The sequence below is a fragment of the Malassezia pachydermatis genome (genome assembly GCF_001278385.1).
Source record: "Malassezia pachydermatis strain CBS 1879 chromosome Unknown scaffold5, whole genome shotgun sequence".
Lineage (NCBI taxonomy): Eukaryota > Fungi > Basidiomycota > Malasseziomycetes > Malasseziales > Malasseziaceae > Malassezia > Malassezia pachydermatis.
The window spans coordinates 274,310-289,185 of record NW_017253142.1 but is presented as its reverse complement, the minus strand read 5'-3'; the positions used below and the strand labels follow the sequence as shown (position 1 = coordinate 289,185).

The 14,876-nt window shown below is 53.3% G+C and overlaps 7 protein-coding genes across 7 annotated transcripts; 2 read left to right on the top strand and 5 right to left on the bottom strand.

Moving 5' to 3' along the window:
* Window positions 1–312: 312 nt before the first annotated feature.
* On the top strand, window positions 313–1,313 carry Malapachy_1832 (hypothetical protein; the record flags this gene model as incomplete). Its single annotated transcript, XM_018136329.1, has 2 exons — window positions 313–530; window positions 557–1,313. The coding sequence occupies 2 exons, from the start codon at window positions 313–315 to the stop codon at window positions 1,311–1,313; spliced, it is 975 nt and encodes a 324-aa protein (XP_017991451.1).
* A 78-nt stretch (window positions 1,314–1,391) lies between these two features.
* Malapachy_1845 (hypothetical protein) lies at window positions 1,392–3,122 on the bottom strand (the record flags this gene model as incomplete). The annotated part of the gene is made up of 3 exons (XM_018136341.1): window positions 1,392–2,170; window positions 2,241–2,274; window positions 2,301–3,122. The coding sequence occupies 3 exons, from the start codon at window positions 3,120–3,122 to the stop codon at window positions 1,392–1,394; spliced, it is 1,635 nt and encodes a 544-aa protein (XP_017991472.1).
* Window positions 3,123–4,426: 1,304 nt separating this feature from the next.
* Malapachy_1817 (ribosomal protein l17) lies at window positions 4,427–5,378 on the bottom strand (the record flags this gene model as incomplete). The annotated part of the gene is made up of 2 exons (XM_018136315.1): window positions 4,427–5,310; window positions 5,342–5,378. 2 exons carry the CDS (start codon window positions 5,376–5,378, stop codon window positions 4,427–4,429), a joined length of 921 nt encoding a protein of 306 aa, XP_017991394.1.
* A 935-nt stretch (window positions 5,379–6,313) lies between these two features.
* On the bottom strand, window positions 6,314–8,340 carry Malapachy_1851 (sch9-serine threonine protein kinase; the record flags this gene model as incomplete). Its single annotated transcript, XM_018136347.1, has 3 exons — window positions 6,314–6,510; window positions 7,696–8,197; window positions 8,290–8,340. The coding sequence occupies 3 exons, from the start codon at window positions 8,338–8,340 to the stop codon at window positions 6,314–6,316; spliced, it is 750 nt and encodes a 249-aa protein (XP_017991489.1).
* A 285-nt stretch (window positions 8,341–8,625) lies between these two features.
* Window positions 8,626–11,070, bottom strand: Malapachy_1809 (n-terminal acetyltransferase auxiliary subunit; the record flags this gene model as incomplete). Its single annotated transcript, XM_018136307.1, has 1 exon — window positions 8,626–11,070. The coding sequence occupies one exon, from the start codon at window positions 11,068–11,070 to the stop codon at window positions 8,626–8,628; it is 2,445 nt and encodes an 814-aa protein (XP_017991372.1).
* Window positions 11,071–11,675: 605 nt separating this feature from the next.
* Window positions 11,676–14,204, top strand: Malapachy_1825 (p-loop containing nucleoside triphosphate hydrolase protein; the record flags this gene model as incomplete). The annotated part of the gene is made up of 1 exon (XM_018136323.1): window positions 11,676–14,204. One exon carries the CDS (start codon window positions 11,676–11,678, stop codon window positions 14,202–14,204), a length of 2,529 nt encoding a protein of 842 aa, XP_017991497.1.
* Window positions 14,205–14,414: 210 nt separating this feature from the next.
* Malapachy_1822 (prefoldin subunit 4) lies at window positions 14,415–14,867 on the bottom strand (the record flags this gene model as incomplete). Its single annotated transcript, XM_018136320.1, has 3 exons — window positions 14,415–14,428; window positions 14,468–14,831; window positions 14,859–14,867. The coding sequence occupies 3 exons, from the start codon at window positions 14,865–14,867 to the stop codon at window positions 14,415–14,417; spliced, it is 387 nt and encodes a 128-aa protein (XP_017991424.1).
* Between the last annotated feature and the right edge of the window lie 9 nt (window positions 14,868–14,876).

Here is a 14,876-nt window from a genome sequence, read left to right as displayed (position 1 = left end):
ACAAGTGGGCTAAAAGATAGTGCGCGGTCTAGCGCTACGCAGTCAGCAGAAGTCTGTAGGCTAAGGTGAGGGGGGTCGTACGAGGATACGGTGCTACAGACTTGCGTTGTAGAGGGAAACCGACGAGAATGAGGACCGGGGGCGTATTTCCTAGACTTGCCTGCAGCCTAGGGTGGATGGCGCTTCGTCCACCAAAAGGCCCCCGCGTGTGCGTGCGCGTGACCGATTTTCGTAGCGGCAGGGACCGACCGCGTCGCAGCAGTGCGCCAGCCACCACCGACCAGTGCACTTTTGTGTGGAAGGTGTTTGAAGATGGCGTCAACTCCCTCTACTAGCGTGTTTACACGCTTTCAGCAGAGCCTCTCCTCTGTGGCTGGCCTGCCTGCGGGCGTCCGCACCCTTATAGGTATGCTGCTAGTGGTATCTTGTGTATTGGCCGTGCTTCGTGCAATGATTTCGACCAAACGAACAGGTGCTGCAGGTTTCCCATTTTTCGTGCTTGTTCCTGGTGCTAGTTGGGCTTTCCCATGGTACGTACTTTTTTCTCTTACCCTAGGGTGATTCTCGTTGCTGGGTTCTGCGCCACCACTTGGATTGAAGGCGTGTACTATGTGCTGGTTTTAGGCCTGCTAGCGCCGTCGTTGGAAATGCAATGGGGTCACATTGAACTTCTTCAGTTCTCTGCGGTGGTCATTGCGGGTACCAATATTCTCTCATGGATCCTAGCGCTGCTTGTCGGCCTCGTTACACGCAGTGAGCAAATGCTGTTCCATACACATTTTGATGGTATGCATGGTCTCATTACAGGATTCCTAGTAGCCTATGCGCAGATTATGCCAGAAGTACGCGTGCCATACATTCCCAAGCTCACAGCACGAGACGTACCGATGCTTGCAGTCGGCTTGTCGAACATTCCGTGCATCCTGGGCTACATGGCCCCCTTTATTCAATACCAAATCGCATGGCTCGTATCCTGGGTTTACCTGCGATTCTACCAAGTCGGTCAAGCTGGCCAACGTGGTGATGCCAGTGATGCGTTCGCCTTTGTAACCTGGTTCCCGCCCTTTATTCATCCTGTTCTGGGGCCAGTATCTCAATTTGTGTATAAGATGGCATCTTCATGGCATCTGGTTCCTTTGCAAACGGGCTACATGGATCTTGAGCTCAGCGTGCAAGAGCCTCATGCCGGTGGTGCACGGGAAGAAGCAGAGCGACGGCGTACTATGGCCTTGGCTGCTCTAGATGCGCGCTTGGCAGACTCAGCGTCCTCAAAAGCACCACCTACTGCCACATCATCTCAAGACGAGGCGTGATGCCTGTGTCTTTGCTATCCAAAATTCGTTATAGTCCCGAATATTTGGGCCATACCCATTCTATATAGTACAAGCAAATCAACGCACTTGTCGGACGTGGTATTCCATACGACCTGAAAGAAGATCATGCGTCAGGGTAATAAGTTCATGCCGGAACTGACGTCGTTGCTGAATTCGCGCGCGCATCTCCGTTTGCTGGATGTGGCTTGATGCTTGCGTGTTGGCTGCATGCAACGCTAACGCTGCCTGTCGTTCCGCTTTATTGTCATGGACTCGAGTACGTAGCCAATGGCCAGACCGTTTGAGTCGACGACGTAGCGCATAATCTGGGATCATCCCTTGTTCCAAGCATTGCGCATAAAACTTTTGTGCTTCCAGGTACGCATGCTGTCGCATGAGCAGTTGGAAATGTTGTGCTACACTTCCAAGATTGGTCACATCGATGGAATCATGCGTCGTGGACAACAATTTCATGTTCATGCCGCGCTTATGAACCACTGCTGCTGCACGCGCTGATACCGTGTCCAGTAAGTTTGTGTCAGGGGTGAGACCATGTTTTTGCATATCCTGTAACTCGCGAGTAGCAGCGCGCCAGTTCCCTGTACGCGCAAAGGCACGGACCAATACTGTGTACATCGGAACGGTAGGGGTAATATGCCAGGCAGGTAAGGCTTCACGAACAAGCCACGATGCCTCACGTATACCGCGCTTACGATATCTAGCACACAATGCCCGCAGCATTAATTCCACATGCAAATTATGCGGTGTAAGTCCGTTTTTCAACATGATACGGAACACTTTTCGAGCTTGATTGGATATACGCAGTGCTGCGTGCAGTCGTAGGCGCTCTGCAAAGGCTGCCAATGTGGTTAGATGGTTGTTTTTCCTTCGCCTCAAGCCCTTTGTCCTTACAATATAACGACGCACAGGCGCTCGAGACCGAACTGTATCCGAACCCTGACTGGGTAGCAGTGCCGTATCACGTACCCAGCCATGAAGTACCGTTTCCACACGGCCTGAGGGGCCCGCAGTACGGGAACGACGACCTGATACACGCTTTCGACGTTCACTTTGGAGGCAGGCCACTCGGACCCTATCCTCAAATCCGAGCTGCACCAGCGCCTTTTTCAATTTGAGCCATCGCGTCATCGAGGACCTCCTTGCTATAGGAGCACCCGCCCATCGAATAGGGCGTGCCAAAGCCCGGCATAGTTGGCTCATTTCCTCACGATGAGGCTCAATGCTGTGCATAATCATACGTGCCAAAGCCCGGCAAAGATAGCCATTAAAACGAATGTTGTGCATAAAGGCCTGCTCCAGCACACGTCGGGCTAGGCCAACAGAATAGAGAGCGTTCGCACAATCGAGTAGCGTTGCTGTAAGAAGGCCGGTCAGGGGCACATAGTGACGTGGCAAGGCTTCCATGCCTAGATTGGTCGATGGTGCCACACCCCAATCCAAACCAGTCACATGCTGCGCCAGGGCCAAGCCCTCGTTAGGCCGTGCTGCACGGACAAGGGCTTGTATCGCACCGCATACAGCATGGGTCCGAGTCACTTCATCTGCCTCTGATGTACATGTGGCGTGAAGAAAGGCCAATGCTGCATCGACTAAACCACGTCGCCCACACCACGTCGCAGCCAATGCCAGCGTTGTTGGTTCCACAGGCACAGGCGGCAATATGGTCCACGCCCCCATCCATGCTGTCAATACGGTCTCTGTGGATTTGATAGGTAGCCTCTCACTTCCAGGGACTTGGGCAGCTTGCAGCACCACCGTGACGTAGCGCGCCGCTCCTTGCGCGAGCATGGCAAGTATAAGCGCTGGGAGCATATCATTTGGTGCGAGTTGTTCGAGCCCACTTCGCTCTTGCTCAATGATTCGAGCCAGGGGGGGATATACGGACCATATGTTAAGCCAGATCGACGTAGGGATATCGTAGCCGGAAGCTACAAGCTGTCGCAATAACGTACGAACAGCATTCACATCGCCTTGTCGTGACCAGTATGCCACGCAGGCTTCATAGGCTTTCAATGGAATACCCCCGGCTGCACGCATGTCAGTCCAACAGGCATGTACATCCATATCTCGACCCAAGGCTATGCATGCCAGCAAACGAGAATAATGTAACGCTGCATCTTGCACCTCAGGATGATGGGTATGTGCGAGGCGCTCCCACTGCAACACACTCATTGCATCGCCTCGTTCCCCGAGTCGTGCTGCCATGCGGCGAAAATAGGCCATGGGGATAGGGCCGACGTGTAGGTGGGCATAAGTCAGTAATTTTCGAGCCAAGACGAGTGCATCGCTGGTGGCCACAGCCACTAGCGCTTCCGCCGCTGTACCGAGGATATCAAGAGCTGTTGCTTGTGAGGAAGATAGATCGGTGGGGATATGGCCTTCATGGAAGGAAGATAGCGTGGTAGTGTACGCTGTCGCTAACGTCTCTTGAATACGCGCTAAGGCGTTTGGATCCTCCGGATGTGCCAAGATCTGCTGCAGCTCATGTAATATAGATACAGATGAATCTGCGCTTGGCTCCTCTGAATGCATCGAAGGATGGGCTGTCGCCATGGTCATAGGCGCAGCTGTGCTGGCCCACGTGCGTAGCCAGAAAGGGGTATACAAAGATGGAAGATAGAATGCACTGTAAGTGGGTCGTAGTGCTTTTGCATAGGCACCTGCTACACTTGCAGGTAGCATCTGCCCTGTGGGGCGGAATGGGGTGCCATGCCCAGTTACGGCATGGATCACTCGACTCCGCCGTATTTCCTTAATACGGGGCGGCCTCGGCATCCAACGCCTCGTCTATGGGTATTACGCGTAGATACGATCTTCCTGCGCGATACCGTCGACGGGGCGTATACACGCGACCACACTAACGACTTGAGAAAGTACAGGGTTGCGTCGATGGCCGCTTGGGAAGAAAGTGTGCTGACTAATCCGACGCGTCGGAGCAGCCGCTCAAGCGTTGTGCTCCGAACCCACTAGGGCAACGACGTACCTACTTGTTTGCAGAGGCAGATTCTGCGGCTCACAATACGCCTATGGTCATAAGTATAGAAATAAATAAATATATGTCAGAGTAAACGAGCTCTATTTGTAACTCGATATCACGAGCTTGGCCGTGCTACACCACGAACATTGCGCTTAGCAAAGACACCTTTAGCAAGTCGTACCACACTAGGCTTTTGCGTGCGAACAATGCGTGTAGGTGCCATACTACGGTCACGGCGACGAATAGGCTTTGCCACTTCTGTCTCTTCACCCACCTTCGCCGCGACCTCGGGCAGAAGCTCACCGGCATAGACACGATTACCCTTCATAGGACGTGTCAATGTGCGTCCCCGGCTGGGGCGTGCCAACTCCATAGCATCCCAACGCTCTGTATCAGGACGGCGAGGGCCTTCCAATGTGTTTTCAGCCCACATCCGCTCTAGGTATTGTGCTGCCTTTGTCGAAAGTTCCTTTCGTGCCTCGTCGCCACGGAAGCGAATAAGCTTCGCAATGTTACGACGAGTCAGATCGTGGAATCGTGTATCCTGCTCAATGGGAATCGAGGCCTGTGCCTGAATAAGAGACTGCAGAGCCTCCCATCCGATATTTTTATGAGCCTTGTGCAGCAAGATATATGCTTCCCGTGCCATTGTACGTGCCGTCATATCGAGCTTCACATCCGTAGGGTTGTCCACCAACTCTAAGACAGCACGCGGCGCATTGTCTCCCTTTCGGTGACCCATCAAATGAACGCGGGTATATCCACCAGCACGGTCTGCATATCGCTTCGCCATCTCGTTCAAACGTGGTAGGGTGATCGCAGGGTTAAACAAATACGACTGTGCACTAGACAGTGCTGTAGGTGTACCACGCTTGCCTAACGTGATCATCTTGTCAGCCATACGTGAGGCTTCTTTTGCCTTCGCTACCGTCGTCACAATGCGCTCATGTGTTAAAAGCGAGGTGACAAGGTTACGAAGTAAATGGTTCCTGTGAGACGCTGCGATTGTCAGATATAGTAGAGAACGTACATGATCGTCCCAACTTGCGGAACGCCAGTCGCTTCATGGTCGAACTTAGAAGGCGGCGACGAAGCGATCGACGAGCGAAGGGAGCACAGGCTCGATTCGAATTTCTTCTTACCAGCCTACTAGGCCTTTTTGGGTCGCCTCTCTACCACCCCACCCAGCCCACGAGTTCGGCCGAAACCTATGGCGCTGACCGCCCGTGGGCCACCAGAGGCCAGCAATGCGGCGTCGGGCGTACACTGTCTCCCTCACCAACGACCATGCTGTCTTCTGCCATGTCGATGATCCCGCGCGCTATGCGTGTCACTCCGGCGTTTGCTCGTGCTGCCCCTATGGCTCGCGTTTCTGTGACTCGCATGCCTGTGGCTTTCCCGGCCATGGCTCGCTCGTACGCTAGCGCCTCTGGCCCGTCGCTCGACGAAATTAAGTCGCGCATTAACGAGGTGCTCAAGTCCTTTGAGAAGGTTGACCCTGCGCAGATTACCCCTTCGGCTTCGTTCCAGGGCGACCTTGGCCTTGACAGTCTTGATGCTGTTGAGGTTGTGATGGCGATTGAGGAGGAGTTCAACATTGTACGTATGACAACCGACCCAGCAAATTGTCTAACAAACCGTAGGAGATTCCTGATGCCGATGCGGACGCCATCACCACTGTCCAGCAGGCTGTGGACTACATCTCGAACACGCCGGATGGTACGTATAAGTGTGATAAAGAACGCGGTGTAACACTACAGCTATTTAAATGAAGAAAATACCCATGGGTATTGTAGCTTCATGAGCTTGTATACATGCTAGTTCAATAGTCACGGTATTGTTCTGCCTTACCAACCCTACATTTGCCGTATAGTTCCTATGCGCATTGCAAAGGCATGTCCGATGTTGAAAAGATAATGGTCTTTGTATTTGCATAAGGCCATTGGGATGAATGTTCCCCCTTTCGGGGGACGACGGGGGTCATTCAGTGAGTGAGCTAAATTTACACGACTGCATCTTCCTCCACGTCCTTTCCCCAGTCGATAGCGTTCACGCCTCGCTCCAGCGCATCCACTGAGCTTTCGTACGTGCCGCTGTAGCTGAATCCACGGAATTTTTCCTGGATACTCTTGGAGAGAGGCTCGTTCTCCGACTTGCGTTCCTTCTTCTTGATGTCAACACCATTGGGCGTAGTATTGTCTGATTGAGTATAAGCTTTTATAGACGAGGGACCAAGTCCTTCCAGCTCGTCCTCCGATATAGGAAAGCCAGCGACTTCGCGGATATCAGCGTTTGTAAACTCTGGGTCAAAGTTCGCTACACTTTCGTTGGATTCAACAAGTGGCTTGAAGACAGGTGCAATCCTCTTATGGGCCAGCGCATCCCAGTCCATGTCGTTGAAAAATGGATGGTCTTTCAGGTCCTGTGCATCGTTCTGTGCACCCAGGCGATGTTTTGGGTTCCGATTGAGCAGTCCTTTCACAAATTGTTTCCCATTATCACTAATGGCACCTCGAGGAAACTTGATTTTTCCAAAGCAAATGTTTCGGTACATCTGTTGAGTGTCCTCGGCATAAAAAGGTGACCAGCCACAGCACATTTCAAAAAGCAGGACACCTAGCGACCAGAAATCGACCAGCTTGCTATATCCCATCTCATCCAAGAGGATCTCAGGCGCAAGGTACTCGGTTGTGCCACAGAATGTGTTGGTTAGCTGGCCAGCTCCAAGATCGGGCTTGCTCAAACCAAAATCACAGAGTGCTACATGACCTGTCGCATCCAGTAAAATGTTTTCTGGTTTCAGGTCACGGTACACAATATTGTATTTATGCAAATGCTCCAAGGCCAGGATTAGCTCTGCAATGTAAAACTTGGCCCGTCCCTCCGTGAAGCGACCTTCGCGCTGCAAATGCCAAAAGAGCTCTCCTCCTGACTTGTAGTCTGTGACAAAGAACAACTCTGTTTCCGACTGGAAACTGAATTTCAAGCCCACAAGGAACGGACAATCCAAGCTTTTCTCCAGGATTTTTCGTTCGCCCATCGTGTGTGCCACTTCCTTTTTCATCGCGATTTCGCGCTTTGACAGCACTTTCATAGCGTAAATACGCTTGGTATCCTTTTTGCGCACTTGAAACACACGTCCAAATGTACCACGTCCAATTAGTTTAAGAAACTCAAAGTCTCTGGACGTTAGCTTGCGGGGAGGAACACGCTCGTAAGTCAGTTGTATGTGTACTTCGCCACGAGGCAATTGTTCCTCCAGCCCATCTTCCGTCAGCGCAAAGATGGTATACCAGCGCCGTGTTGTAGATCGATGAATCAATCGAGGTTGAATTTCTCTTGTGCCAATCAGTACTTCTGTATCCCCAATGCGATCGTAGACACTAAATTGAACGTTTTGATTGTCCATGGTCACGTCGAAAGTGACTGTTTCGTCCCACGACGGGTTGCTTCCATCGCTGCAGTTACCCGATTCGCCAATATACTCATTCTTGTCATACTGAATCACCACATAAGGTTTCGACAGCGAAGTCGAGGACACAGCAAGGTTGCGGGCTTCCATCAAGAGCACATTTAAGTAGCCCTTTGCTGAACCCGTATTGCGTGTAGCATCCTTGTCGTCACTTGCCTTTGGCTTTGGTGTAGGCATGCGGATCATGAAATCCGTAGGCTTGTTGGTCATTGAAGCAGCTGCAGCGCTGTCAAAACTGGCCATATGCCCTTGCGCATAGCCAGGGGTGAGTAACACACTGGGTTCGCTAGCACGGTCACCAGCCCGTTCCGAGTTCAAAAGGCCCATAGCCGAGCCGCGACCACTTGAAGGCCTATCATGAAGCAAATCGAATGGATTGATATCCATACCAGGTGGCCGAGCCTTGGGTGTCATCTACGCTTGCGTTAGCACCATCAACACCGCCACGCGAGGCACGAACGCATGGAGACTCCTATCTCCCCATGCAACCTAAAATGAGTACATACCTGATCATCCAAGGACGGCGTTACCGACGCCCTTGAGTCTGTAGGAATCATATCCTACAGTCCACAGAGGCGTGTGGTGTTGTAGCAATATAAAGCAGGTCCTCCGAATGAAAACGGGCAGAGGGACGAGATTATATGCACGCCATTGAATTTTAGGTGCACTTTCTTTATGCACGTGGGATTTGTCCGAGCGCCAGGTGGCGCATTTTCAAGGCTTTGCACGGATCTATTTGTGAGTTGGGTCTATAGGCTGGAGTGTCTAAAATGGGCACGCTGTTCCTTCCTAAAAATAGCGGTATAAGTAATATGAGCCTTATGAGCCGGATCTATATAGACTCACGAGAGCCATATGGCGCGGGCAGCCTGCCGCTGCTGAGCATTGGATGCACGTTGAGACTCAGTGAGGAATGCGTCAGCATGCGGCCATTGTTCGTGAGCAGCATGGCTAAAGGTCGCCGCATTTACGGACTCCGGTAGAGCTTCCATTGTTTCCATACGAGCCAATAAACTGCGGGCCTGCTCTAGAACGAACAGAGGAGCATTCTGCTTCAGGATGGTATGCACAAGCTCAGCAGCAGCTTGAGGTGTCTGCGTAGACCCTTCCATGAGGTATAGGCCCTCTGCAGCGGCCAACGTATGAGCTGGGGATAGGCCGCCAGCCTTTTGCAGATACTCAGTATGCAACTGCTGTAGAGGCATGGAGAGAGTAGGCACATCAGCAGATAGTGTAGCCAACGCATTCGTAACCGGCGCTGGAAGCTCTCCTGCCTTGTCAAGCGCCTGGCGTAGGCGAATGGTCTGTACATGCAACGCAGGATACGATGAATCCAGTTGGTACGCCAGCGAGATAGCACGCAGGGCCAAGAGCCACTTGGGCTCACGCAACGCCACGTCCAGCACACTCATCCATGTACGAATGTCCTTTGGCGCATTCAGTTCCAGTTTACGAACAAAGTGGTGCGCATCCGCCAACGGCGTCTCTGTCGCTGCCAGGATTTCGCCACGAGGATCAGGGTCGGGCGGTGGCGTATTCTCGTCCAGCTCGCCCGTAGCCACCACCTTGGGCGGTTTAACGGTGGAACGCGCCGTGTCTTCATGCAAACAAATGTACTCAGCGATGGCACCTCGGGCAGCACGAAGATAGTGTGGGTGGGTAAACACGTTGTCCTCGAAGCGGATCGTGCGGAGGTAAGCCCGTAACGTCATTTTGCGCAGGCAGTACGAGTGGAAATCAAGCTGATCATCGTAAATGTCCTGCACAATCTTGTCCACTTGGTGGAATCGCTTGAGCGCCATAGCCTTCTCACCACGTCGGTCATGTGCCTCTGCGTCCTCGACCAGGTAGCCAATCGCTTGCATGTCCACCAAATCCACCACGGGATCTGCCATATCAGGCCTAGTAAACAGCTTGAGAACCTTGGCAGCTTCATCCACCTTGTTCACACGCAGTAAGTACTTGGCTGTCTTGGTGTTCAGGTACCGATCCTGTCCATCCAGTAAACGAGCTTCCTCCATCGCATCTGCCGCCGCTTCGTATGCACCACAGCGCTTAAGGACACGGGCCCGCGTCATGTGGAGTTCTGGCATCGAGGGTGTATGAGCCACGATGGAGTCAATGTACTGCAATGCCAAGGCAGGGCGTTGTGTGTACGAGTAGTGGTGTGCCAAGAAATACATCGCAAAGAGATACGACGAGGGAGGTTCCTGTGCGGCCTCCGCATTGCGTGGATCCCACGCCTGACGGAACGACTCAACAATCTCCTCGACCACATCTTGCTTTCCTGGCTGCGTGTAGAGTGATTTGACGTCGGAAAACAACGAAGGCACGTTCTTCACGAGCGCGCGTTCCAAGTACGACTTGGCATGGGTACGGAAAGCATCACCCTGTGCCACATCGAGTGCCATACGGCGCATGGCATTGGAGCGTGGGAACTGCGTTTGAAGCTCGACCAATTTGTCCAACCGTGTGGCCTCGGTCGAGACCAAGTCCAAGTATGCAGCAATCCAGTGCTTGTTGTCCGGATTGCGCTCGACCATACTGTACCACTTCGCGACTGCCTCTTCACGCCGGCCCACCTTTTCCAATGCTTGACCTCGCAAGACATCGGCCGCAGGTTCATCGACAATATGCCCTTTCTGGGCCTCCAGCAAGGAAAGTACACCCTCCGCATCGCCCAAGTCATGAAGGAGACTTGCATGGTACAAGACCACCTCCGAGTATTCGTAGTTATGCGGAGGAATGTTACGGCAAACGTCTTCGTAGCCTGCCAGCACACGGACAGCTTGTGTTTTGTTGTCAGCCAAATCATGCGCGATCGCTAGAGCGAGCCAGTTTGTACGAAGATGAGGCTGTGTACGAAGGATAACTAGGCGTGCATCGATCAGCGGCGCATAGTTACGCAGCTGCAGCTGCATGAAGGCTGATTCACGCACAATGTTGAGATTTCCACCTTCGATGCGCAGTGCCTGTGCATAACATTTCAGTGATTCTTCGTAGTTCCGGTCCATGCGATGAATAATGCCCAAAGCATGCCAGCAGATAAAGCTGGTTAGGTCATAACGAAGGCCAAGCTTGGCCAGTTGCACACCCTCGTCGCGCCGATGAAGAGAGCAGAGCACCAGGCCTTTGATGGCCAATGTCTCACCGTGGTTGGGCACTTTGCTCAAAATAGCATCAGCCGTTTTGAGTGCAGGCTTATACTTCTTCGTTTCGTACTCCTGCACGAGACGCGAGAAGAGCGTCCGCTCGCGCGTTGCAAGCTGCGGCTTTTTGGGCGGCATCCACAGAAAGGCGTCCTTCGATGGAGCGAACTGCAGCCGCAGCGCACAGGGCGGACAGGCCTCGCCTCACGTGATGATGATTACGGAGAGCATGCTTCACCCGACAAGGGACGTTCGAAATATTTTTAATGCCCAGCGTACGAGAGCGAACTAGGTACTATAATTCAAAAGTGGAGAGCCTGCGGAAGGAAGACTGGCAGCGTTAACCGCATCGTCCGACGTAGTATCCTTGCCTCTTCTCGTATCGTATAGCCTTTCTACCTGTAGAAATCAAGATATTCCTGCCCGTTTTTCGACTGTTTGGGTTCTCTTACCGGCTAGCACAGCGCCGTGGGCCGCACTCAGTCGGGCTCGTGGGTCTTTCGTAGCCTGTCCACGTGCAGAAGTGGAGTCGATTTTCTCCTACCGGCCGAGAGTTGATATTCCCAACCTATAGCTGGCTGCTCGGGGCCGAAACGTAAATGCCGCTCTAAGCAGCCCCTTTTTTTCTTCTGCACCCACTCCCTTTCCCATCTCCAGATTGGTGTTGCGCGAGCTTTGCGCACCTTTGCCACACGAATACTCCTTACGTTTCTTTGACTTTCGAGCTCGTGTGATAGACCAAGATGGTGAACTTTACCGTTGATGAGATCCGCGGTCTCATGGACCGCCCTACCAACATCCGTAACATGTGTGTTATTGCGCACGTCGACCACGGCAAGTCTACTCTGACTGACTCGCTGGTGTCCAAGGCCGGTATCATTGCCCACGCCAAGGCTGGTGACATGCGTTTCATGGACACTCGTGACGACGAGAAGGAGCGTGGTATCACTATCAAGTCCACTGCCATCTCGATGTACTTCCCGATGGACAAGGACGAGCTTGTGAACCTGAAGCAGCCGCACAACGGCAACGAGTTCTTGATCAACCTGATCGACTCGCCCGGTCACGTTGACTTCTCGTCGGAGGTGACTGCTGCTCTCCGTGTCACTGACGGTGCCCTTGTCGTTGTCGACTGTATCGAGGGTGTCTGTGTGCAGACCGAGACTGTCATGCGTCAGGCTCTTGGTGAGCGTATCAAGCCTGTGGTGTGTCTGAACAAGGTCGACCGTGCCCTGCTTGAGTTGCAGGTCGGCAAGGAGGACCTCTACCAGTCGTTCCAGCGTACCGTTGAGTCGGTGAACGTCGTTATCGCCACCTACAACGACCCCGTGCTCGGTGACTCGCAGGTGTACCCTGAGAAGGGTACCGTTGCCTTCGCCTCGGGTCTTCACGGTTGGGCTTTCACTCTGAGCCAGTTCGCTTCCCGCTACGCCAAGAAGTTCGGTGTCGACAAGGGCAAGATGATGACCAAGCTCTGGGGTGAGAACTACTTCAACCCGAAGACCCGCAAGTGGTCGTCGAAGGACACTGACGCTGAGGGCAACAAGCTCGAGCGTGCCTTCAACATGTTCGTTCTTGACCCGATCTACCGCATCTTCGACTCGATCATGAACTTCAAGAAGGAGGAGACCAACACTCTGCTCGAGAAGCTTGAGATCGTCCTTACTCCTGAGGAGAAGGACCTCGAGGGCAAGGCTCTGCTCAAGATTGTCATGCGCAAGTTCCTGCCGGCTGGTGACGCTCTCCTGGAGATGGTTGTCTTGAACCTTCCCTCGCCTGTGGTGGCCCAGCGCTACCGTGTTGAGACCCTGTACGAGGGTCCTCTTGACGACGAGTCGGCCATTGGTATCCGTGACTGTGACCCCAACGGTCCTCTCATGCTCTACGTCTCGAAGATGGTGCCGACCTCGGACAAGGGTCGCTTCTACGCTTTCGGTCGTATCTTCTCGGGTACCGTCCGCTCGGGTCCGAAGTACCGTATCCAGGGCCCGAACTACGTACCGGGTAAGAAGGAGGACCTGTTCATCAAGTCGGTGCAGCGTACTGTGCTGATGATGGGTCGTTACATTGAGCCGATTGAGGACTGCCCGGCCGGTAACATTTTGGGTCTGGTCGGTGTTGACCAGTTCCTGCTCAAGAGCGGTACCCTTACTTCGTCGGAGACCGCCCACAACATGAAGGTCATGAAGTTCTCGGTCTCGCCCGTCGTGCAGGTCGCCGTCGAGGTCAAGAACGCCAACGACCTGCCGAAGCTGGTCGAGGGTCTCAAGCGTCTGTCGAAGTCGGACCCGTGTGTGCAGTCGTGGATTGCCGAGTCGGGTGAGCACATTGTGGCCGGTGCCGGTGAGCTCCACCTTGAGATTTGCTTGAAGGATCTCGAGGAGGACCACGCTGGTATTCCGCTCAAGATTTCGGACCCTGTCGTCGGTTACCGTGAGACTGTCCAGGCTGAGTCGAGCATGGTGGCTCTGTCGAAGTCGCAGAACAAGCACAACCGTCTCTACGTCACTGCTCAGCCGATTGAGGAGGACCTCTGCAAGGAGATCGAGCAGGGCAAGGTTAACCCGCGTGACGACTTCAAGATCCGTGCCCGCTACCTCGCCGACAACTACGGCTGGGATGTTACGGACGCCCGTAAGATTTGGTGCTTCGGTCCTGAGACCACTGGCCCGAACCTGCTGGTCGATGTCACCAAGGGTGTGCAGTACCTGAACGAAATCAAGGACTCGTGTGTGGCTGCCTTCCAGTGGGCCACCAAGGAGGGTGTCTGTGCTGAGGAGAACGTGCGTGGTGTTCGCTACAACATCATGGATGTGACTCTCCACACTGACGCTATCCACCGTGGTGGTGGTCAGATCATCCCGACCACTCGTCGTGTCTGCAATGCCGCTGCTCTGCTGGCTCAGCCGGGTCTCCAGGAGCCGATGTACCTGGTCGAGATTCAGTGCCCTGACTCGGGTCTGGGTGGTATCTACTCGACGCTGAACAAGCGTCGTGGTCAGGTGTTCAGCGAGGAGCCTCGTGTCGGTACTCCGATGGTCACTGTCAAGGCCTACCTGCCCGTTAGCGAGTCGTTCGGCTTCAACGCTGACCTTCGTCAGGCCACTGGTGGTCAGGCTTTCCCGCAGAGTGTGTTCGACCACTGGGCCCTTATGAACGGTATCGCGAGCGACAAGACCGGCAAGCTTTACGAGCTGGTGAAGTCGATCCGTATCCGCAAGGGTCTCAAGGAGGACGTGCCAGACCTGAACGTGTACTACGACAAGCTCTAAACGTCTCGAAGGAGTGTATACTCTTTGGAGAGCCCGGAAAATGTTCTCGGTAGTGTTCATGTCGCGTACACGGCATGAAAGCGTTCCGTAGCAAGTAAGCGTATTCGTTTCTTGTCGTCTTGTTTTCTTTGTGGCATGATCACTTGGATGTATACAAATTGCGCCTGTCTAAAAGTACGGGGTCTACTGCCGTGTGTATATAGAGAATACTTAGCGTTCCAAGTCTGGTGATCCGTTAGTGGTCGTTGCATGACATGACATACTGATGTTGTTACCAAAGCGCGCATACAGCTTGACTTTCAGTTCTTCCATGCCTTGCTCGCATTCGTCCATTTGTGCCTGCAGATGCGCGAGCTCTTCGTCGGCGCGTTGGGTATCTTTCTCGAGCTGAGCAAGAGCATCAGCTTGCGGCATGTGTACATAGGTATCGCCAATTTTGTAAAGAATCGTTTCATCGTCCATCAACTCGAGCTCCAAATTCAGATCTTCCAGATCTTCACGCTCTCTGCGACGCGCCTTAATTTCGTCTTCCAAATCGGAAAACATGGCATGAAGTCGGCTGAAGCGATTGATGCTTTGCTGATCTTCCCACGTCACTTCGACGTCGTTGTCGCTCTTCTCGTCTAGCTGTACGGTTAGTGAAGCTCCACGTACCATCTGCATTGGACAAGA